The sequence below is a fragment of the Triturus cristatus genome, chromosome 3_2, assembly GCF_964204655.1.
Source record: "Triturus cristatus chromosome 3_2, aTriCri1.1, whole genome shotgun sequence".
In the NCBI taxonomy this organism is placed as follows: Eukaryota; Metazoa; Chordata; class Amphibia; order Caudata; family Salamandridae; genus Triturus; species Triturus cristatus.
The window spans coordinates 285609245-285632975 of record NC_140584.1 but is presented as its reverse complement, the minus strand read 5'-3'; the positions used below and the strand labels follow the sequence as shown (position 1 = coordinate 285632975).

At 43.4% G+C, this 23731-nt stretch overlaps 1 protein-coding gene across 1 annotated transcript in view; it reads right to left on the bottom strand.

The window, feature by feature from the left end:
* Positions 1-3293: 3293 nt before the first annotated feature.
* LOC146857161 (uncharacterized) overlaps positions 3294-23731 on the bottom strand; it is a 237786-nt gene continuing 217348 nt past the window's right edge. Inside the window, exon 6 of the mRNA XM_085647650.1 lies at positions 3294-4210. Coding sequence (XP_085503776.1) covers positions 4046-4210 — 165 coding nt within the window. The 3' untranslated portion in view covers positions 3294-4045. The remainder of the gene's footprint in view (positions 4211-23731) is intronic.

Genomic DNA, 23731 nt, shown 5'->3' with positions numbered 1-23731 from the left:
TGCTTCTCTCCCGGCAGTCTCTGGGAAAGCACAGGCTTCCCCCTTAATCCAGACACTGCTCTCATTCTATGAGAGCAGCACCAGGATTGGTCTGAGCGGCCTGGTCTGCCTCTCAGACAGTGCCTGGGAGCCTGCAGCTTTTCTTCAACACGGCTGTGCAGCACAGCTGGGTTGGAGAAATAGAAGTGTGCATGTCTGTTTGGCCAGTCTAAGACAGCCGGCCAAACTGACATGCGCACCTCTAAGTACACACCACTCCTCCCTGTCATGGCGCAGCCCAGCTATACACGCAAGCCTAAGCCAAAGTCTAGTCACATAAAAATGTAAATGATATTGTTTTATCATAATTTGCGCTAACCGCGATTATCGCCGTAAATTAACATCTGCAAAAATCCAGACTTAGCTATACATATAATGGGAGGTGGATTCTATGGCTGAATCCACATCTCCCTATCATCAAGGTTTTCCCTATCGCTGCAGGAATATCGCTGGATTTTCAGCGGTATTCCTGCATTTCGCCGCTATCGCTGGATTTTTTATCGCCTTGGAGATAAGTGTTGATAATAAAGCGCTATCTCGGCGATGTAATCCAGCGATAGCCGGCGATAAATAAACTTGCGCTAAGCGCGTTTAGCGATAATTATCGCTGGCCGTTGATAATATGCCCCCAAGTTTGCACAAGTCTGATTTACATATGGACATTTGCTGTATGGAGCGGTATAGAAGGCAACAAAAAACAATGGAATGGAATTAATTCAAGCAGTCAATTCATCGCTTTTTTGTTTTGTCTATGAAATTTCTGTTTCCTCAACTGCTGGGTTTTCTCATCTCCATTAGTGTTTTGATTCTCAGCTGCTGTGACTGGCAGTGTATCTAGTTCTCATAATGCTAAGGCCCTCCTTTCCCATTAGTTCCATCAGTAGTAGACTCTCTAGTACCCAACAGTGGTTTTGTGGGTATTTCCCATCAGTGGCAGGACCCCTGTTTCCATTACTGCCAGAGTATAACATTTGCATCTGCACCAGGATCCATCATTACCACCATTGCAAGGTCGCCCAGTTCCTGTCTGTGCCAGGGCCCCCCATGCCACAGCAACGCCATGTATTCTCGCGAGTGCAGAGCATGGTCCCGTATTTCTACAAGTGTCAAGACCTTGGTTTCTATACCTGCTACAATTGATAGTTCATACCTGTGCCAGGCTTGCCACTAAACATCTGTACCAGGGCCTGCAGATCCTATTAGTTACTTGGTCCTGATATCGCATCAGGAGCAGGATGTTAAAATGTAGTCATTGTAACCATTCAGTGAATAATTTGTCCTATCCGCGTTGGTTTGTCTGTTAGCTCTCGTCTCTAAGCTAGAAAGGGCATTATCTTGGCATCCAAAGCATGAATTTGAGAGCATCATAACTGTGTAAATACAATTGAAGGCCACTTGCTCTGAGCTTCTCTGTTTCCCATTTCGTAGCGCATGCATCTATATATTAGAGGAGTGAAACTTAGACCCAAGTGATCTTTTTCTAGCAAACTTCTCAAGTTGGGTATAAATGTGTGATCTTGGCCTGTGGGTTGTTCCTCCCCTAAGTAACTGCTCTGGAGACTTCTGATTCTTCTGTGATCACAGCTGTTTTTAGGTCTCGTCTAAGCAGCGTTCCGCTGTCCATTCGAGACATGCTGTAGTCAGGTTAAGGGCATGAAACCCCACCCACTTTCCGCCCTTCTTTTTAATTGGCTCCTGTCCTTTGTAAATGGTGGTTTTTCATTGGTCAATAGGCTTTGTAGTCCTTCCTTAGTACCACCTTTTCTCTTCTTGTAACCTCCCATAAGGACACTCCCTGTTACATGTGTTGTTACTCGGTAGGTTGTAATTACAGCCTCCGAGCACTATTTTCTTAAATAGCTTTGTCCTTGCTCTCCCTCAATGCTTTTTTTTTCTTTTTATTTATTCAATGTGGCACGCCTCGGCAAGAATAATGGAAGCTGGGCTTTTCTTTTATTTGCTGGCCGAACACTGCTGCATGCCTTTCTTTTTATGTTTAATTACTTTTTTTTATAACATGGCGGCACCCATGCTTTAGCTTTGAACAGCTTAAGCTAAAGTGCAGGTACCGCAATTGCTTTAAAAGTAAACAATTAGAAATAAAGATGTGCATTTTTTTCTATTTGTTTACTTTTGAAGCAATCGGGGCATCCGCGCTTTAGCTTAAGATGTTCAAAGTCTAAGTTCTGGTGCCGCCATTGTAACAAAAGTAAATAAATAGAAAGGAAAACATGCAGCCGCACACTTTTTTTCTATTTGCTTACTTTTTTTACTATGGCAGCACCCTCACTTTTGCTTTACACATCTTAAGCTAAAGCGCGAGTGCCGCGATTGTTTCAAAAGTAAAGAATAAGAAAAAAAGTTTTTTTCTATTTCTTTACTTTTGAAACTATTGTGTCACCAGCTCTATAGCTTATGATGTTGAAAGCTAAAGCGCGGGTGCCACAAAGGTCTCGCATTTGCGAGAGTTTGAGCTATTGGTATTTAAAATGACAATTACTTTTTTTTATCTGTTTACAAAACCTGCAAGTGGTGTTTACGCACTGCTGGCAGGTTTTGTAAATACATAAATAAAAGGCATTATCATTTACAATGCCAATATTTTAAACTCTTGCAATTACGAAACATATTGCATTGCAAATGCTTGTTAGTAAATGCATTTGCTAACTCGTCCAAATACAGAGCACTGAAGTGTTGCAAATTTGTGGCAGTATCCGTAATTGCATCCAGGATCACCCGTTTCTTTTAGTGTCCATGTCTACTGTACGGATCGCTAACAATGTTGCCAGCCCCCATTAGTCTCAGGGTCCCAAGTTCTGATCAGTGCTGAAGTTTATGGTTTCCCTCTCGCTTTTGGGTACCACTCCCTTCGTTGCCAGGATACCCATCTCTCATGGATGCCCAGATCCTTATATCACACTAATGTAAACATTGCTTCTGCCCAGAATGCTTGGGCCCAGGTATCCATCTAGTAGGTTCATTCCGAAGCTTGTAGTTCATTGTTCCACCATCATTTGTGTTTATTTTCTTTCTAGTAAGCAAATATAAACCAGCTGTTTTCAGTGGAGAGAATCCTTGTGGGAGAATAATCATAGTGATGATCACACAAAAAATTCTAAAGCTACTCCTACTGCTACTACAACTATTAATACTACTACTACCACTACTACTACTACCACTACCACTACTACTACTGCTACTACTACTACTACTACTGCTACTACTACTACTAATAATAATAATAATACAGACAATGGAAGACATATGCCTTTATTGAGTGCCTCCTGTGGATCACAGCTGGAAGGTTAACAAACGAAAGCATGACAATGATTTCGAACCCTCTTTAGTGCAGGGAAAACTGATCTGTAGGGAAATCATGAGTGTTCCAGGTTGGGTAGGGCTGGGTTTGAGTCAGTCCTATGGCAGGATCGTGAATCCGAAAGTCCTGGAGGGTTGTGGCAGAGTGAGTCACATGTCAGGCAGCTCTTCTTGCAAGTGACTGGTTGGTGCTATAGACCCACTGACCTATCAGAGAGGCAGTGGTCCCCTCACTCCCCTGCATACACATCGATTTCTCTTCATTTCACTGGTGGTCCTACCAACGGACTTTACGTGAGATTATAGCATGTGAAAACAGCTGACAAGAAGTAGAACCTAAAATACAGACAACAATAATCTAAATCTTTTATAAATATCTCACTACAAAAATGTTAACCTAAAACTAAGCCCACTATCAAGCCTGTAAACTAAATTTTGCTAGGAATGGAGTATCAGCAATAAACTAACCCAGTTGTGAAAGATGTGGGAATTAAGCTCGGCTAGTTTTAGGATTAAAATAAATTTAAACATTTTTGTAAGGAGATATTCTAGTAAAGTCAGAATTTTGTGATTAAGTTTTTTGGGCCTATGTTTTGACGTGTTTCTTCAATCTATTTTTCCAAAGGGAATACTTGGGGGCACCTTCACGTCCCCATTGAAGGATGGTGGAAACCTTCGATACTCTGCATCACAGCTTCAGCCCTATGGGGCACGCCACTCCGGTGCCCTTCAGCCCACAGTAGCCATCAGGGTTCTTGTGCAGGTACTGCTGGTTGTGGTCCTCAGCATAGTAAAAGGTGGGGGCATCACGGATCTCTGTGGTGATGGCGCCCAACTGGTTTGCTGTCAGCTCCTGGCAAGGAAGAGCAGATTCAGAGTCAGTCAATCGCCCACGTCACAGAAGTGGCGCCTCGCGACATGTCCTTGAGGAATGGGTAGATCTCTACAGCAGAAAAAGTTAGCATCTCACGTGTGGACCACAGCTATGTGCTACCAGGTATAACTTCTGCGCTGCAACAAGTCCACCTCCACACCACCCTGCCGGTGTACCCCAATCCTTCATCGCAGCACACTCCTCCTCAGACGCACATACACATGTACCAACACAGATCACCACCTGCTGATGCAACTCACTTGTGTCTGGAACACTCACTGCTATTCCATTGCTGGGTGATATGACTTCACCTCTCAACCCATCTCTAGCTAGACACCTTGCAGGAACCACTGGCATAAATTCACAACTAGTCTCCAATAAAGGGAGCCTGTGGTCGTTCTGGGGATCACTAAGGATGCAGAGCACCAGACTAAAAACAGCCTCCTGCAGTGTTCACATTAGTAGTCTCCTAGGCCCTGATTACGATCTTGGTGGACAGGGTTACTCCGTCACAAACGTGACGCATATCCCCTCCACCAAAAAAGAATTCCATAATATCCTATGGAACTTGTAATATGGACAGACGGGATATCCATGCACGTTTGTGACAGAGTATTCCATCCACCAAGATTGTAATCGGGCCTTTATTTTTTTCTTTGGGATCTGAGGCACCTTTGTTATAATTAATCAAATTGATAGCACATTATTGGGATGGTGAAATGAGTGCAAAGAACTAACATGTATTATGATCTCTGTTGCAACATGTGTTGCTTATGTTTCATGGCTTCCATAAAGACTAATGCCCCTGATGGAGGGCCTGCAGGCTTGAAAGGCAGGCGTATGGCCAGACTGAAAATGTTTATTACTTCCATGGATAAAAAAAAGATTAATTAATTTGAGCATAAGTAATGCCAAGAGTGTAAATACAAAGTTATTTCAAGAAAATGAATTTAGCTTACTGTTTGATGAATAAAATAATTTTTCACAAGGTTTCATGAAAATTGAAAGCACTTATTAATCTAAAAAAGGTGAACAATATAAAAGTCAACTGATCAGTGGTGCTTACTGGTGCTCCAGCTAGACACAATGTGTAAACATGATTCTTATGACTATAGAAACTTTTCAGGAGGTATGCTCCAGTTTGTATGACTGTTTTACAACTCATCATAAAAACTAGGCCTGCGTGGAGTTCATGGAGATCTAGACGTGGAACTCCACGAAGTTACCCAAAAACTCTGCCACGCTACGTGGAGTTCCGCAAGCGGCGGAGTGGTTTAGGTCACGCCGCTCATGTAGATTTTTAGCGCCGGGAGTTTGTTCCGCGCTGGAAAATCAGCGCAAATGTCACCATGCATAGCACAGCAGGGCGCTGCTTCTTTCTGCTGCTCGAATAGATGTTCCACTCGAGCAGCAGCTTCCTCAACACGAATGGATGGTTTCTCAACACAAGCGATTGCTAACATCCACAACCGCCCGCATTGAGAAATCTCGAAATGGGAGGTAGTCTAGCGTTGGATTTTCCTCACTCTCCAGCTTAACATCGGTGAGCGCGAGCGAGGAAAAAACTCCGCTCCACGATCTGAACTCCGTCAGCTCCGTGGAGTGCAGAAAACTCTGCAAATGGAACGGAGTTCACCGCCGAGACCTAATAAAAACAAGAACATTGGATCAGGAATAACTGTGCAACATTTGGAGATATAAGCAATACAGCTGCAGGCTGTGGCAATCTACTGCTCCAGAATACCTCCCCAATGGGACATCCTAGAGCAGAAAATCAAAACTATGGATGAAGTTCAGGAGTTTTCCTCAGGGATTGCTGAATCAGTCGAAGCAAGGAATCATTGCCCAACTTTACAGTGGCTGAAGGTTTCTGTCTTTGCACAACTTGCAGGCATATCTCTGCTCTCCCTCCTTTGTGGAAGGAGCAGTCACTTCCATGAGGATTTTCCTGCCTCTCAAAATTAGACAGTACAATACACTAGAAAGAAAAACATTGACGCAAAGAGACATTGACATGCTAATTCAGTAGGGTTATGATTCAGCCTATCACTGTTGCCAAGGGCTGGGAGGAGCTACTCTATGTAGGTAGAACTTCATAGGAACCTCTGCTTTCTTGACGAGAAGAAAGGGAACTATGATGAATGGAATCCAGATGAATCTGACCCATTTCTTTTTTTGTTTTGTTATTTCTTTAAGCAATGACTCAACCATATCCCTCTTCTCTAAAGACCCATTAATGTCCCTCTTGCCCTACATCCACCTGTGCCCCTCATATTTACTTTGTTTTGGGTGACTACTTGGGACATGCAAACTCCAGATTTGTGGTCCGATGAAGAAAGCTACAAATATTTTATTCGTCAGAAGGCAGTAGAAGGGCCCTTAATGTCTATGGTCCTGGCTGGTAGGGTGTTTCGGGCGTTTTGGTCTAGCGCTGCCATGCCTCTGTCTCTGATTGGATTTCTTTGAATATCAAATAGTCAGAAGGTTGTCCTGGATACGTCTGAAGGTCCGGGTTGGGTGATACTTTGGAAGTTGAGGTTGGCTCTCATTGGGCTATAATTCCGAATGGCACTGTGGGAGGTGCTAATCCACCTAAGTTGTATGTTTGCAGATACAGAAAAATCTGAGACAGCATCTGTTGGCCGCCTTTATGTGAAACAAATGGTTTGAATTGAATATTAGTATGATGGGTACATTTTAGACAATATGGGGAATGGTATTACTTCTTGCTTAGAGGCCATGACTCTGTGTTTCGTGGTTAGAATCGGAGTGATGCTGTGGGTCTGTTGCTGGTTGCAGTCTTCCTGATCTCACTGATTTTGTTGTTCAAGTGCCTTTTAGTCATTCACCACCCTGAGGATTCTGGATGTCTTAGAAGAAATGGTAGGTTCCATATAGAGTATTAAACCCAGAGAATGGCATTCAAATGCACGGTGAAGACACCATTACCGGACTTTCAGCCTTGCCCCCGTTTAACGTCATCCATCTTTGTCTCATGCAAGCATGGACAGCATGGAGGCAGCAGTGAGTGAGGGAGCCTGAGTCTTTCATCAATATCGCAATCAACTGAGTGTCACTTGCATAAGTCAGGATCCCTGGATGATCTATCTTAGTGGGATCACGTGATCAGATAGAGGACACATAAAGGCAGCTATTTTCTCATAGACAATAAATATTGATGGGGTATGAAGAAAAAGAACATGTTGGGGGGTTTTAGTCAAAGTTTCTTACGCACTCCAGTGGTGGTTGATGATGCTAAAGGACACTAAAAGGTTATATGTTATTAGGGCTTCCAAGTGGCCTTTACCACAAGGTGAAACTATTGAACATCTGGCAGCACTGTCTCAGCCCTTTGGATGCAAATTAGTCTTACATCAGTCAAGCTTGTAATGAAACAAGCTACTATAGAGAACATCTTTGTACACAATTGCCAATTAATTCTCGCTGTCCCAGCTTCAAAAAAATTGTTCTCTTTATCCTTTATTCAAATCACATTTTGTTTCTATTCATAGACCTTTAGTAAGATTTTCATGGTGGTGATAAACTCATCAAATGTACAGCTACCTCCAACACATGTTTCACAATAATCCCAGTTTTTCAAGTCTTAACGTATTTAACCTGCAGATTCATATCACTTATAGAGAACCAACTTTCTTGCAAGACAGAACTTGGGAATTTAGATTTCTTCAGTTTAATTCCATTTTTTTAATAAAAAGATTGCTTTATTGTATTTTTCTGTGGATGTTCCCAATATTGTTGCCATGTTTTTCCCAGTGGAAGGTGTCACTGTTATAAAGAAGTAATACGCCACACCGCAGGTAAGTTGATGCAGCCTTTATTCATTGACCATCCGCTCTCACAACAATGAAAGACTTCACCTGAACATTCTAAGGTGAGCTCCCTAGGGTCATACCATCTACTGGAAGGGGAGGGGGTGATTGGAACATACCAACTCACTATAAGTATTACAAGATTATAACACATCTCCCTTTGACAGGAATAACAGGACATTATTTCACACAGTGTTTACAACTCTGTCTTTGCTCCAAGTTTGTCCGTTCTCCAAACGAACTACACTCTTACTTGATCTTTCCACCCTTTGTGGAGCTCCAAATTTGCTCGTTCCAGTTTGCACCCTGCCAGGTTTCCTAACGCACACTTTGGTGTGAGGATTCACTTCCACTTCCCTCGCTCCATGTTTTACATCATACCATGACTTGTACTTCTGTTGATGAGAAACTACTCGTTCCTCGGCACGATCTAAGTCAGGCTCAACACTCCTTCCCCCACCCAACCACCTCGGGTTCATTTTGGTGCTGGGCTCCCTTCCTCTAAGGAACACAAACGGAGACATCCCTGTCACCCCATTGGGCGTGGTGTGATATGCCCACATGGATTCTCTCAATGCTTCCTCCACATTCAACCCATTTGCTATGGTTAGTTGTATGTGTTCCTTGATCATGCGATTTGCCCTTTCCACCAATCCATTTGCTTTCGGGCAATAGAGAGCAGTCCTTTCATGTTTTATATTATGTTCCTCTAAAAACTCTCTCATAGTCTCAGAGACGAACTGCACTCCATTGTCCGTTACCAAAGTGGCCGGTATCCCTTCATACACAAAAATGTTTTTTAGAAATGCAATAAGATTGCTGGTCGTGGTGGACGCTGTGAATTTAAAATTCACCCAGTGGGAGGTGTAATCCACCAACACAAACAAGAATCTCTTCTGTGGTCCTAGGATGTCCATGGGACCCACTATGTCCATGGCCAACTTGGTCCATGGAATCATCGGCACATTAACTGGGGCCAAAGGAGCCTTGTGAATGATTTTGCTCTTGTCGCTTCTCGCACAGCTGACACATTCCTTTACTGAGTGTTCCACCATCGAATCCATTCTGGGAAACCAAAAACAGCTTCTCACCTTGTTTTTTGTTAGGCTCCTGCCCAAATGCCCTTCATGGGCCAGATCTATGATCTTTTCCCTCAACCCTTCTGGTGGAACTATTCTCTCACCCCTGTGTAAGCGACCCGCTATAATCGAGAGTTCAAATCTGACTTCCCAGTAATCTCTGACCTTGTCAGGAACCTCTGAAATCTTCTCCGGCCACCCCTTGACAATGAGCTCTTTCAACCTGTCCATTGTCTTATCTTCCTTCATGCTCTTTTCCCATTCGACATCTGTCAGCGCAGGTAAATGTACCGCGCAAATGGGCACATCGAGTACCTCCTCACTCAATTTTCCCTTGATCGGTGACCTTGACAAGTAATCTGCAATCACATTTTCAGGTCCCGGTAGGTACTCAACTTTGAAACAAAAGTTCTCCAAACCCAGCACCCACTTACTAATTCTTGGAGACATATTCTGCGCCTGCTTCTGCGAAAACATGAAGGTAAGAGGCTTGTGGTCCGTGTGTATGGTAAACTTGGTTCCCCACAAAAAAAACTTAAAATGGTGTACCGCCCAAAAACACGCCAATGCCTCCCTCTCGATGACAGAGTAATTGCGTTCTGCCTCGCTCAAGGTGCGTGAAGCAAACGCTATTACTCTCTCCTCGCCTTCACCTTTTTGGGACAACATGGCCCCCAATCCCTTACTTGAGGCATCCGTGGTTAAAATGGTTCTCTTTTTGGGGTCGAAAGAACCCAGTGCTGGTGACTCCAGTATGCGCTTCTTTATGATTTCTACCATGTCACTGTGTCCTTCCTCCCACACAAATGCAGTATTCTTCTTTAGGAGTTCACGTAAATCCACACACAATTCCGCAAAATTCCTGACAAATTTTGACATATACTCCACTAAGCCCAAAAATGACTTAAGTTCCTCCTTATTCGTTGGGTGTGGGGCATCCCTTACGGCCTGGACTAAGCTGTACTTGGGTCTGAACCCATCTTTTGAGATGGTGTGCCCTAAATAGTCCACTGATGTCACCTTTATTCTACACTTGTCCAGCTGTACCGTCAAACCTGCATCCGATAGTCTGCGACACACTGTATGGAGGGTGGCCTCGTGTGCTTCCTCCGTTTCCCCATACATCAGGATGTCATCTTGGAAGCAGAGTGTGTTCCTGACTCCTTTTAATACTTGCTGCATTATTTTCTGAAATACTGAGGCTGCTGAGGCGAGACCAAAAGGCATTCTTACAAACATAAATGCCCCAAAAGGCGAGGTGAACGCTGTCAGCGGTCTCGACTCGGGATGCAGTTCCACTTGGTGGTACGCTCTGGACAGATCAATTACAGAAAAATAACATGCCTTACCCATGGTGCTTATCATCTCATTGATGTTGGGGAGAGGAAACCTCTCTACCCAAATATTCTCATTTAAAGAGCGAAGGTCTACACACAAACGAATGCCCTTCCCATTACCCTTGGATGCCAAAACCAAAGGCGCAAGCCACTCCGTGGCCTCAATAGGTTGAATGACCCCTATTTCACATAGTTTATCAAGTTCTTCCTTGAGCGTCTCCCTCAGGTGGAACGGTACTGATCGTGCTTTGTGAACCACAGGTTTTGCTCCAGCTCTAATTTTAATTTTGTGCTGGAAATCCCGTAGTTTACCCAACTCCTGCTTGAAGAGCTTGGGGAACATCAACTGTAAATCCTCCTCCTTGCTAGCTCTGTCAATCATGATCACCTGATTTTCTTTACTGGGATCTAGTATAATGCCTAATTCCCTTTGGTGTTGCCACCCCAGGAGATTGGCCCCACGTTCTACAATGTACACATTACCCTTTGTTGTCCTCCCATTAAAATCTATGTGGCTGTTCAACATGCCTACTAGGGGAATGGGATCTCTTGTGTACCCTTCAGGTGTGATGTCAGGACTTTCTAATACTTCTCTCGATCCGCCCAGTGATTCCACAAAATCTTGTACATTTATCAACGTGAAAGGGGAACAGGAATCTGCAAACACCTCCAAGGGTTTGTTATTAAACAGTACAATACATCTGGGGTAGTTCTGTTTTGTCCCCACGGCCATGCTTCTCACCTGTAAAATGTACTTGGCATGAGGTTCCTCCCCATTATTCACCACGCTCACCGTGTTACTTATCCCCTCTCTGCACACCCTTGCTAGATGTCCCCTCCTATTGCATTTTTTGCACATGACACTCCTGGCTGTACACACTGGATTATTGGCTAGATGGTTACTGCTGCCACACCTATAGCATTTTAAATTACTAACTTTATGGGTTTGAGCCTCCTTCGTGCTCCATTTATCTGACACTTTTAACACCTCTTTACTCTGCTCTTCCACCTGTACAGACGCTACAACATCCTCTCTAACTTTCATTTCTTTTACACACTTCGCAGTATGCTCCACGGACTGAGCAATGGCCACAGCGTCTTTCAAGGTGGGATTCTTCGCCAATAATTTTTCTTGTATCCTACTACTATTCGTGCATCTGACCAATTGGTCACGTATGAGTGAGTCATTAAGTTCCCCAAACTCACACAACTGCGTTAACCCCCTTAAAGCTGCAATGTAATTAGAGATAGATTCACATTTCCCTTGAACTCTGCTGAAAAATTTGTGTCTCTCCAACACCACGTTGACCTTATCCCCAAAATGTGACTCCAATTTCATCAATGTCACATCAAAAACATCAATTTCCTCATCCTCCTCCAACTCTGGTTCCGGAAGAGTCTCATAAACCTTGCGACCATGCACACCTAAATTATGCAGAAGAATGTGCTGTTTCCTCAATGCTGAAAACCTTTCACCTCCCATGGCAATCAGGTAGGATTCAAACAGTTTTGTCCAATCTTTCCAGTGGATCTCTGGGTCCCCACAGTCATTCAAAAAGGACGGGGGTTGGCTCATGCCTGGTGTGCCCATGAGGACTGACTAAAGCTTCTTACAGAACGGAGGACACGGAACGCCTTTTTAAGGTACGTAGTGAGACTTAATGTTCTACGGAAAGCTTTCCGGTGGATACCACTTTGCACACTTATTTTCCGCTCATGAGGCCCTTTTGAAAGTCAATGCAGAAACAGCCCGGATTGTGTGCTTCACGGTTCGAATGGGAATGGCACACCTATAGCAGTTGCCACCAGCAACACTGCCCAGACCTATCTCACTCCCCCCACGCAAATCAGACGATTCCGCTGGACTAACCCCAGTCACAATGTCAAAAAGCGCCCGATGTCGCTCCTGACTGGATTTAGCGTGGTTCACAAAAATGCGGAGATTCCCCCTCCCTGGGTATCAGGACGGAAGAGTCCTCCCACACACTGCCAGCTCTCAAAAATGGGGGGGGGGGGGCCTGAAAAGACTCACCAGGCTCCCACGAGGATCTCCAGGGAATCGACCCCGGCTGACGCACCGAACAAGCTGCCTGAACACCCTGGGCTGAGCGGTCCTGAAAGGCTGGAGCGCCGGATCTCAGAGAGGAACTGCTTCACCTGACTGAACTTCCTGGGTTGTACGGTCCTCAAGGACTGGAGCGCCGGTTCTTAGAAGAGGAACTACTGCACCCGCTGACTGAACTTCCCGGGCTACGCAGTGGATGAACAGCTGCACCCGCTGACTGAAATTCCCGGGCTGCGCGGAGGAATGAACAGGAACTGCTTCACAGGACGTCCACAAGTTACAGAAACTCCGCTGCGGCTGATGGTGTACACTCTTCCCACACAGCTCCGCTGTACACAATCTCAGCCTGATATCTCTTCCGTCAAGACTGGAGCTGACTTGCTCTCTTCCTAACAGGAACGCCTGGACGTCGATCGTCACCGCGGGGTGAGGACCCTGAAGCACACCCTGCCCTTGCTGTACCGCAAGATTTTTGTGCCTGTGACGAACGCAGGGACCTGGGTGATACTCTTCGTTTAAACACGCCACTGGGAGTTACAGCGAGTCCCTGAACAAGACGTCTCCTTCCTCCGCACCACTGCACACCCGGACTCCACTTGGCATCTCGTAGTGTACTGGCACCCCACAACGGTGCAAACCGAGTACCCAGTAGGTCAAAACGACAGACGATCCACGATCTCCTTGGACTGTATGAATCTTGAGTCTATGTTGACCGCCAGATAAGGCTCTGCAGCTGCGCCGTCCTCAAAAAGGGTGCCCTTTCACTCTTAAAGGACTAACTCCTGCTGCTTCGAGAGAATAAACAGAGGGGAGATGGTCAGCTGCCCCCTTCGCAGTTCGTCGCCAGTGTTATAAAGAAGTAATACGCCACACCGCAGGTAAGTTGATGCAGCCTTTATTCATTGACCATCCGCTCTCACAACAATGAAAGACTTCACCTGAACATTCTAAGGTGAGCTCCCTAGGGTCATACCATCTACTGGAAGGGGAGGGGGTGATTGGAACATACCAACTAACTATAAGTATTACAAGATTATAACAGTCACCTTATGTGGAAATCCTTACTTCTGGTCCTTCCATCTTGCCCTTTGTTAAGGCCAGATGCTCACGGAAAATCATCAGCCAAGCATGTCAAGAGATTTAGCATGGCACTGTCTTTGACTGACGACAATCGCTCCCATTATTCTGCTGATCAGTGGAAAGTTGGAAACTGGCAAAAGCTGGGGAATATACTGGGAGCTTGTCTTTTTAGAAGAAGAGTTCAAATAGCAATGTTCCAAGTTTCTCGAAGAAGCCTTTAGCAAGAGATTTATGATGATACTGACATCAGGCACAATGACAATTGAGATCTTTCTCAGTGATCCCGTCCAGGAATGGATTCAAGATGAGAAGAAGGCTGCCATTTGAAATAAGATTAAGAGAAGCAATGGTTCATAATCGGCCAATCGGTCCAAGAGATATTTAATTCAATCCAAATGAATGTCAATCCTATGTCATATGGCAATTTCTTTTGCAGTAAATATAGGGAGGGACACAATAAACATTAAGTCAATTAATTTATTATACAATATTCAAAAATGAGTGAAAGAAAGATTTTTAAAAACATACATCGCATTGACAACACAAGAAAAGCTCCTTATACACAATTTACATAAATTAGGAGTTTTGTTGTAATGGGGTCGACGGCGTTTTGATCTCAATTATTCGAGATCATCATCAGAACTGGTGTATGAGCACCTGATATTCTACTAGTATACTACTCCCCTTGGTCCACATGCTAGGCCTCCTAACCTCAGAGTCTTTCCTTGACCATTAATGGATACGTGGTCCTCCAAATATACCTATTAGTAACTTTTCTTCTGGGCATTCATAGCACGAAACACCACTTGCAACTGACTGTCTCGCCAGGCCTTAGATGTTTAGAATATCAGGTTCTCATACACCAGTCCTGATGATGATCTCGAATAATTGAGATTGAAACGCCATCAACCCTATTACAACAAAACTCCAAATTTATGTAAGTTGTGTATATGGAGTTTTTCTTATGTTGTCAATGTGAGATATGTTTTTTAAAAATCCTTCTTTCACTCACCACAGCCCGCTTCTTCTTACTTACATGTGAGCACCGGATTTATCTATATATTTTTTAATATTGTAAAATAAATTAATTGACTTACAATGTTTATATGTGTCCCTCCCTATATTTGCTGGAAAAAAAAATTGCCATATGACATAGGATACAGGATTGATGTTCATTTCTATTGAATTTAATATCTCTTGAACCGATTGGCCGATTATGAACTATTGTTTCTCTTAATCATATACTACCAATGGTTCTAGTATTGGGGTCCCCTTGTTAAGTAATTCATGCCATTTAAAATAAGGCTTTAGAAAAGACTGTGACAAGATTAAAGAAATTCTGTGAATGTGATTGAGGGAGGAAAGAATGTTGACATGTATGTAGATGTCGCACAGTGGAAGCTTGTATTTAAACCTGTTGTCCCAGTTTCTTATAGATAATCCAATACCTCTTGTGAAATGATGACATCACATCTGAGAAGGTGTGAGGATTGCTGATTTTCATGAAGAGTTTGAAGAGCCATGTTGAGTCACTGTTGACATTTTTAAGATGACTTCAGAAACAAGCCTACTTGGTAATTAATATTACTAATCTGCAGCATCTTTAAGGTAACCCTGGGCGGATTTCGCGGAGTTGCACTACGCAGAAGAGAAATTACCGGACAGTGGTGTTATGTTTTAGGTATATTGGTGCCGCATGGAATCTTCACACTGAATAATATGATTCGAACAGTCGTTTGACGGTGCTAAAAGGAGGGGAGAACCACCTAACTCCCCAAGGCAAACCTAAGTTTTATGAGAACATATAACATTCCTTAGCACACGTCTTATCAGTTATTAAAGTGACTTTAGTACATGGTGTAAATCGTGAGTACAAACATGAATAATGGACACTTAGTGGTTCTTCACTCTTCTATCAGGTTTCGTTTAATAAATGCAAGTCTTCAAGAGTAGTCATCTACAGCCAACACGTGTTTCGTCGTAAATGGGTGGTAGTCCCACGACTTTTTCAAGGCTGTATAATTGTGAAAGTACAAAATCAATACTTGTTTTAGGGAATCTAACCCTAATCATCATTCCATATGTTTAGTTACAAGAGACAATAAAATAGTGCCTCATGCGAACGGTGGGATACAGTCAACCACTTCCAAAATGAAGCAATATTAACATAAAATTCCACTGTGTGAATACAGTGAGACTATGACTCAAACCCAGATGGAGAGACCTTATATGGATGTGTGCCAGTTCAGAAAGAGATTCCGGTGTATATAATTAACTAATTTTTCATTAGGTATATAAGAATTTTAAGAGCAAAGAATAGATAGGGATACGGGAATAATTAGTATTGTGGTGGGCGTGTAAAAAGAAACATAAATAGTAATAAGAGTGATAAGGGTGAATGTATCTAAGTTATGGTTATATTTGTTGAAATTTATATTATAAATACCTAGTTGATGTAAACAAAGAATTCTGTGAGAAAAGGGTAAAGGAGCGCAAATCATGAATAATCTTACGTAACAATTAATTTGACATCAAAGGTAATAATGACATCGGTAGTTGTATTAAATTTGTACCTACTATATATGCGGTGATAATTCCAAACCACATAGGGTTTCTGGGGGGTGACGTCAATGTAGAACGATATAAAGGTCTTGGTGTAAGAATCTTCTCAGATCTCGTCGTGTGGTAAACTTTATTCCCCGACGTCACCGACCGGTCTGGATGCAGATTACTCTTTTCATATTCTAAGATGGCCGCCATAGACAACGTTAAAACGTTAGTCCTTCAACACTGTTAGTGAATCTATCCCCTTACACATGGATAATATTCGTTTTACTTCCGGTATTTAAACAGACTCCGGAACGCTCAATTTGGAAGCGTACTCTGCATCCAGACCGGTCGGTGACGTCGGGGAATAAAGTTTACCACACGACGAGGTAAGATGCAAGATACTGCTCTCATCCGCTTTTAAACATTACAAGAGATTTGTCTTCTCTTAGCTGCCAAACACGGTAACTGACTTTACTTTGCCATATACGATCCTACTGGACCGTTTAGCTTGCATGCTTTGTACTTGCTCCGTCTCTTTAGACTCACGTTCAGGTTCTTTACGTTAGTTTGATAAATATTTGACATTGCAATTGCACACATAGTTCTTTGGAAGTTAGTCAACCGACTCGCACTTTGACTAGCATATATGATCAAATTTTACTATTGTCATGGCAAAGCATGCTACGCAATTATCATATTTTCAGGCTACAACTGTGAAGTCAGATTAGTTTTTTATTACTTGGTTATACACCCGCGATATATATTAAATCACAGCGTTTAGAACACTTAGTCATTCATTTAGGACAGCTTCAGATGGAACATTTTGAGCAGATTCACAATTGGAATCTGCCCCAAGCGAGCTTTTGATCGCTATCATGATATTTGTGGTATATTTAATCACAGAAACTAACATATTATCAACATAGCCAACATATACACCACGTTTTCTTTTAGATCTGAGAAGATTCTTACACCAAGACCTTTATATCGTTCTACATTGACGTCACCCCTGAGAAACCCTATGTGGTTTGGAATTATCACCACATATATAGTAGGTACAAATTTAATACAACTACCGATGTCATTATTACCTTTGATGTCAAATTAATTTTTACGTAAGATTATTCATGATTTGCGCTCCTTTACCCTTTTCTCACAGAATTCTTTGTTTACATCAACTAGGTATTTATAATATAAATTTCAACAAATATAACCATAACTTAGATATATTCACCCTTATCACTCCTATTACTATTTAAGTTTCTTTTTACACGCCCACCACAATACTAATTATTCCCGTATCCCTATCTATTCTTTGCTCTTAAAATTCTTATATACCTAATGAAAAATTTGTTAATTATCTACACCGGAATCTCTTTCTGAACTGGCACACATCCTTATAAGGTCTCTCCATCTGGGTTTGAGTCATAGTCTCACTGTATTCACACAGTGGAATTTTATGTTAATTTTGCTTCATTTTGGAAGTGGTTGACTGTATCCCACCGTTCGCATGAGGCACTATTTTATTGTCTCTTGTAACTAAACATATGGAATGATGATTAGGGTTAGATTCCCTAAAACAAGTATTGATTTTGTACTTTCACAATTATACAGCCTTGAAAAAGTCGTGGGACTACCACCCATTTACGACGAAACACGTGTTGGCTGTAGATGACTACTCTTGAAGACTTGCATCTATTAAACGAAACCTGATAGAAGAGTGAAGAACCACTAAGTGTCCATTATTTATGTTTGTACTCACGGTTTACACCATGTACTAAAGTCACTTTAATAACTGATAAGACGTGTGCTAAGGAATGTTATATGTTTGCACTACGCAGAACTCCACGAAGTGCAAAAAACCTCTGCCGCACTACGCGGAGCTCCGCAGCCGTGGAGTACAATAGAAAAATGCCATTTGCGGTGATTGCACAGTGCCGGATGCTTGTCTGCACTGTGTAATCATCGGGAATGGCACCATGCACAGCCCAGGCGGTCCCGGCTTCCCTTTTCTGCCTTTTGTGCAATCATACTGGGGTGTCCCCTGAAACATAAAATACAGTGTTCTGGGTATACGTACATTTTGTTACATATAATTAAACTAAATTGAGAGCACTTTTTTCTACCTGGTGGTGTTATCTTACAGTGAGAGACCAAAGAAGTTATATACCTATTTAAAAGGTTCATGGTAAAGTACGGATGGATTAAAAGTGGATATGAATTTTTTAAAAAAAACCTGCCTGCAGGCTAGCTAGCCATTGTCAAGACTTTGGGGCATATCTACAAGGACGGCGATAAATAAACGCAAAGCGCGCTCAGCGCTTTGTTATTTATCGCCATCTATCTCTGGGATTTCTCGCACTGGTAACGCGTTATTAACAACGCATTACTCCAATGCGATAAAAATTCCAGAGATAGCGGGGAAATCACAGTTTTGCAGGGAACATCGCTGGTTTTCCAGCGATGTTCCCTGCAAAACGCCAATAACCTTGCTGATAAGACCCACAGGGTCGTATCAGCATAATCCACTCCAATGTCAGGGATAGGTAAGTCTGCATTTTAGCGGACGTTAGTTTATGGAGAAAATAGCGGTTTTCTCCCAAAAACTAACATGTGCTAAAATCCTGTTGGCTGCCATGTAAATATTGCGATGTGAACATCAGCGATATTTGCAAGGTAGTCCATCCGGGGTATGCCCAGTGATGCCCGGTGATGCCCACTTTGCATCTCATTAGAGATGCAAAGGGAGGCGTTGGGCAAAAGGGTGATAACATGCGATTAGGCATGTTAGCACCCTCTTGTAAATAGGGTGATAGTTTTATCTCCGCTTTTTTGGCTTTTTAAGCCAAAAAAGCGGAGATAAAGCCCTTGTAAATATACCCCCTGATTTTTTCCATACACATTTTATTAGCCTAGTCTAATTTTGTTAAACTCTCCAGATTGCTGGAGAACCACTAATTGTGTCTCTGTGTAGGTGGCTTAATTTGCTTGAGCACAGTGGGAGATATGACATCCATTGGTTCTCGAAGCACAGATCAGAAATTCTGGATGTGAATTTCAGTTGTTGAAACTCAATTGTTAATCTGCAGTATATGCACAGGGTTGTATCTTCACAGAGCTGTTTGGGGTGTGACACGCCCAACATAAATGCATTCTTGGCTCAGGAGTTGGGTACAGAGGCCTTTAGTTGGGTTCGCTTTGTATATGTTGCGTTTTTTGGCGGTCTTCAATTCGCTAAGCGGTTTTAACTTGCTAATGTTTTGGATGTGAATCTTAAATGTATGTATGTTTGAATTAGCAAAAACGAAGTATATCTACACCCATGAAAGTGCTCCTTGAATGGATGTAAATTTACTACTTTTTGGCATTCACACATATTGGCAGTGGTAGGCTTGGAAAGCTGTGTCTGTCTCAGGTTTCTGGGTAGACTGCAGCCAATCAAACACCCAAAAGATGATGGGATGAATGCTTGAAAATAGTCTACACAGTGGCAATCGAGTTAGCATTCCATCCCATTGTTTTACACCCGTCGTGCCCCTCTAGACAGAGGCCCACATAGTGCAAATCAGTACTTGACTCTGACACTCATGGGAACAGTTCATACCAAACTGGGCCGTCTTTAGCGCTGGTGGCACCTTGTGCGACAATGTTTGTTGGCACCCCCCCGCTGGCCACCTCTGACACAAATTACCTAACCAGCACCCTTTTACAGTGCCCCTGAAGTCTCCATAACCACTGTCTCTCAGATTCATTTAGTTTTCTAGCACCACTCAGACCAGTGTAAGGTGTCAGAGCACTTTACATCACACATATATTGCACAGAAATAATCATATGTGTGTAGGAAATGTTACATCAGACAGGACTACAAGGTGTATTGTATGAGTAACATGTCATCGATACTGGTAGGCAATATAGTTTAAGAGTCCTTATTCTAGAAAAGCACATATTCAGAATTTAAAACGTAACACCATTGTTAGAGGTTCTTTTAATAATAAAAAAATGTTTTCTACCCAAATGAACCCTTTTGGGAAGATTAGGATAATGAAAGACTGTGCTGAAAAACCTATAGCTCCAGCATATACCCTGCAGTTTGCATGCAGCTCTAGGATGACAGTTAATAGCTCAATGTTCTATATTAGGATTTTGACATAAACTACAAGTAATAAAAAGAGCTCCTTTACAGAAGCAATAACCCACTGAACCAATTTACATTATATGCACTTTGTGATCTGCACGGTACACGTTCTTAGCAGCAGGCCTTTTAACCCTCTGTGCTACCTTAGGATGAGTCAAACTTCCAGTCTCTTTCCAAGAAGACGATTAATCATTGGAGTTATCTTGACATTTTACTTGATGCCCGAAAATTGTTGGGGCCAGGAACACGGCAGCAGGTGCTTTTAAAATGTTAATATACCTTCAAAAATGATGCCCCCACTACAAGTCGGCGCCCGGTGCGGTGGCACCGATCGCACCGCCCTAGAGGCAGCCCTGATCCCAAACCTTGGGCACCGACTTTAGAATCTACAAGGAGGTATGTTTCCTGCGCTTCTATGGCAAACCCCGCCCCAACAATTTTAGATCTTTCAACCAGATTACTCCTGGGGCTATGAATGGCGCTCTTAGGCAGCACCCAATTCCTTGCAGCGGCAATCTGGAGGCGGATGAGCTCAGCCTCGAGAACTGGCTGGACCACCGTGCCTTGGAGTTGGGCCCCCCCCCCACTTCGCGTGCGGCTAAGACTGGCCGTGCCTCCGCCCCTTGGTTTACAGAAGCTCTTAGGAAGAGCAAAAGTGCCTGCAAACGCTTGGAGAGAGTGTGGCGGATTAATTTTAACCCTGGGGTCAAAGCTAGTTATAAACAGGCCCTGATAGCCCATCACAATAAAATTTGTGAGGAAAAGAAACAGTTTTTCGCTTCCAAAATTGAGTCAGCAGAGAACAAAAGTAAGGAAATCTTCAATATTGTGAATGATTTCGCCTCCCCTAGTATGGTGGAAAGTCCGTTTACGCCCACGAAGGACTGGACCAAGCATCTGGTAGGGCACTTTCATGATAAAATCAGAATTATCCAAAACGCCTTCGAAACTACGCCTTTAGCAAACAAAGTAGTTACAGTACTAGCATCCGCGGCTGACCTGGAGTCAGGCCCCGGCCTCACCCAGTTTCCTCCAGTTTCCCTGGAAAAATCACTAGAGTTAATGAAATCTCTCAAATCCGGCTCCCCTACAGATCCCTGCCCAGCCAAAGTACTGTCCTCTATCGCTGAAATTATTAATCCAGCAGTTAACCGGATTTTGAACACTTCTCTGCTAAAAGGGCATGTTCCTGATAAATGGAAAGATGCTGAAATCCTCCCTCTACTTAAGAGGCCTGCCGCTGATCCTGCGGTGGCCTTAAATTATAGGCTGATATCTCGACTGCCCTTCTTTTCCAAAGTTTTGGAAAAAATGGGTGAATTCTATTTTTACGGAATATGTGGAGGCCAACCATGTATTACACCCTAGTCAGTCAGGTTTCAGAGCTAATTTTAGCACTGAAATAGCCCTTTTGGAGGTCTCCGAAGCCATTAAAAAAACATTGGACAAAGGGGGAGAAGCAGTATTGATACTGCTGGACCTCTCTGCGGCCTTTGACACCGTGCCCCATGACCGGCTCTTACAGAGACTCCTTGAGTACGGCGTTGGCGGCACGGTGTTTCAAGTTGTTTTTGTCTTTTCTTAGCGACTGTCAGCAAACAATTTGGTCCCCTCCCTTTGCGGCCTCAATTCCTTCTATGAAGGTGGGGGTTCCGTAAGGATTTATTCTGAGCCCGTCACTTTTTAATGTTTATATGGCTCCCCTCACGTTGCTAGCTGTGGCTCACTGTGCTAAAATATTATCATATGCTGATGATACTCAACTGCTGTTCACCTGCGAGAAGGGCGCTGATTTCAGAGGTGGAGAAATCAATACCTGCCCGACTGAGGTCTTTTCCTGGCTGAATCGGAACCAACTAAAGTGTAACCAAGAGAAATCTGAGATCATTTTCTTTGGTCCCCCACCTTGCAACGTTTGGCACCGGTGGTGGCTGCTAGACAGTTCCCCCCGGCAGCTTCAGTGAGCACTGTAAAGAACTTGGGGGTCAAGTTAGATGCCCAACTATCAATGAAGGCCCAGAGACAGACTTTGGCTGGCACCTGCTTTGGCCTGCTAAAAATGTTTAAAAAACGTTCTGCCTCTGCTGCCGGTTGTGCACAGGAAGATGGTAGGCCAGGCCCTGATCGTGTCAAGACTTGATTATGTCAATGTCATGTACCTTGGCCTACCAGAGTACTTATTAAACTGTCTGCAGGTGGTTCACAATGCGGCGACTAGAGCTATTCTCATGGTAGGGCCAGAGCTCGAAAGACCACACATCTGAAGTCCCTGCACTGGCTGCTGGTTCAGAAAAGGGTTCAATTGAAAGCTTTGGACCTGGCTTTCAGGGCCTTCTATGACACTGGCACCAGCTATTTTAGGAATAGGATTCAGCACTATGTGCCGCAAAGAGCCCTAAGATCTTCACAATAGCTTTTGATGACGATTCCCAAGTTTTCCCGTTCCCGATTTTTTCCAAGTGCTGGCCTCCCGCTTATGGAATTGCTTTCTTTTAGGAAACAGTTAAAAACCTGGCTGTTCCAGCAATAACAGTCTACAATGCTTGTCCGAAACTGGCTGGCCGTCTGTCTTGTGGTCCTTTAGCGCCGGGACACTCTGTGGAGTAGCCGTGCGCTTTACAAGTACCCATTTACATTACATCTCAACCCTCGACCCTGCAGCCACTGCTTTATAGTTGAGACATTTGAGATTCACACCCCCGAGTCTCACTAAGCTACGCCACTGTGTGTTAAAAATGGATCTCAAATACTTTATTGGTAAGCAGATCTGCCAAATAATGAGGTACAGATGATGCAACCCAATATCACAAATTATCACAAATTATCTATTTACCTGGTAAAAAGAAAGTGAGTAGTTTTTAAAGAGTTTTTTCATAAAATGGAAATGATGGCTAGGGAAGTAACTTGAAAGAATATTGGCCACATGTGGCAGGGCTTATAGACCAAGCAGGTTGCTGTGCACCTCACCTGTGCTGAGTCTAGGAACCAGGGTGGACTGGCCGGAGCGGGCATTAGGCGTTTCCCCAGGAGACTGGAAAAGCGGGGGCTGGTTTTGCAGGGGTGCTGCAATATCGGCCCCAATTAACAAAAGCAGTGCTTTACTCTTGCCCATGGAGGGCTGGTGCAACAAAATTGCAAGGGCTCTTTTGTGTTCCCAGTCCGGCCCTGCTGGGAGTGAGTGTCCACCTAGACACATGCGGTCTCTTTTCCTGAGGCTAGAAGGGAACCACGTTGTGCTTTTTCGCTGCTGTCCCAATATCATTTTTGCAGTCTATGTGTAAGGAATTGATTGGGTTGCTCCAGCTGTTAGAGAGTACATTTATAACATGTGATGGGACCTTTGAAGTCATGCCCCATGCACTCTAACAAACAGTTGAGTGTCGGCCAGGGAGGCGTGAACTAAAACATCAAAAGAGGAGGGGT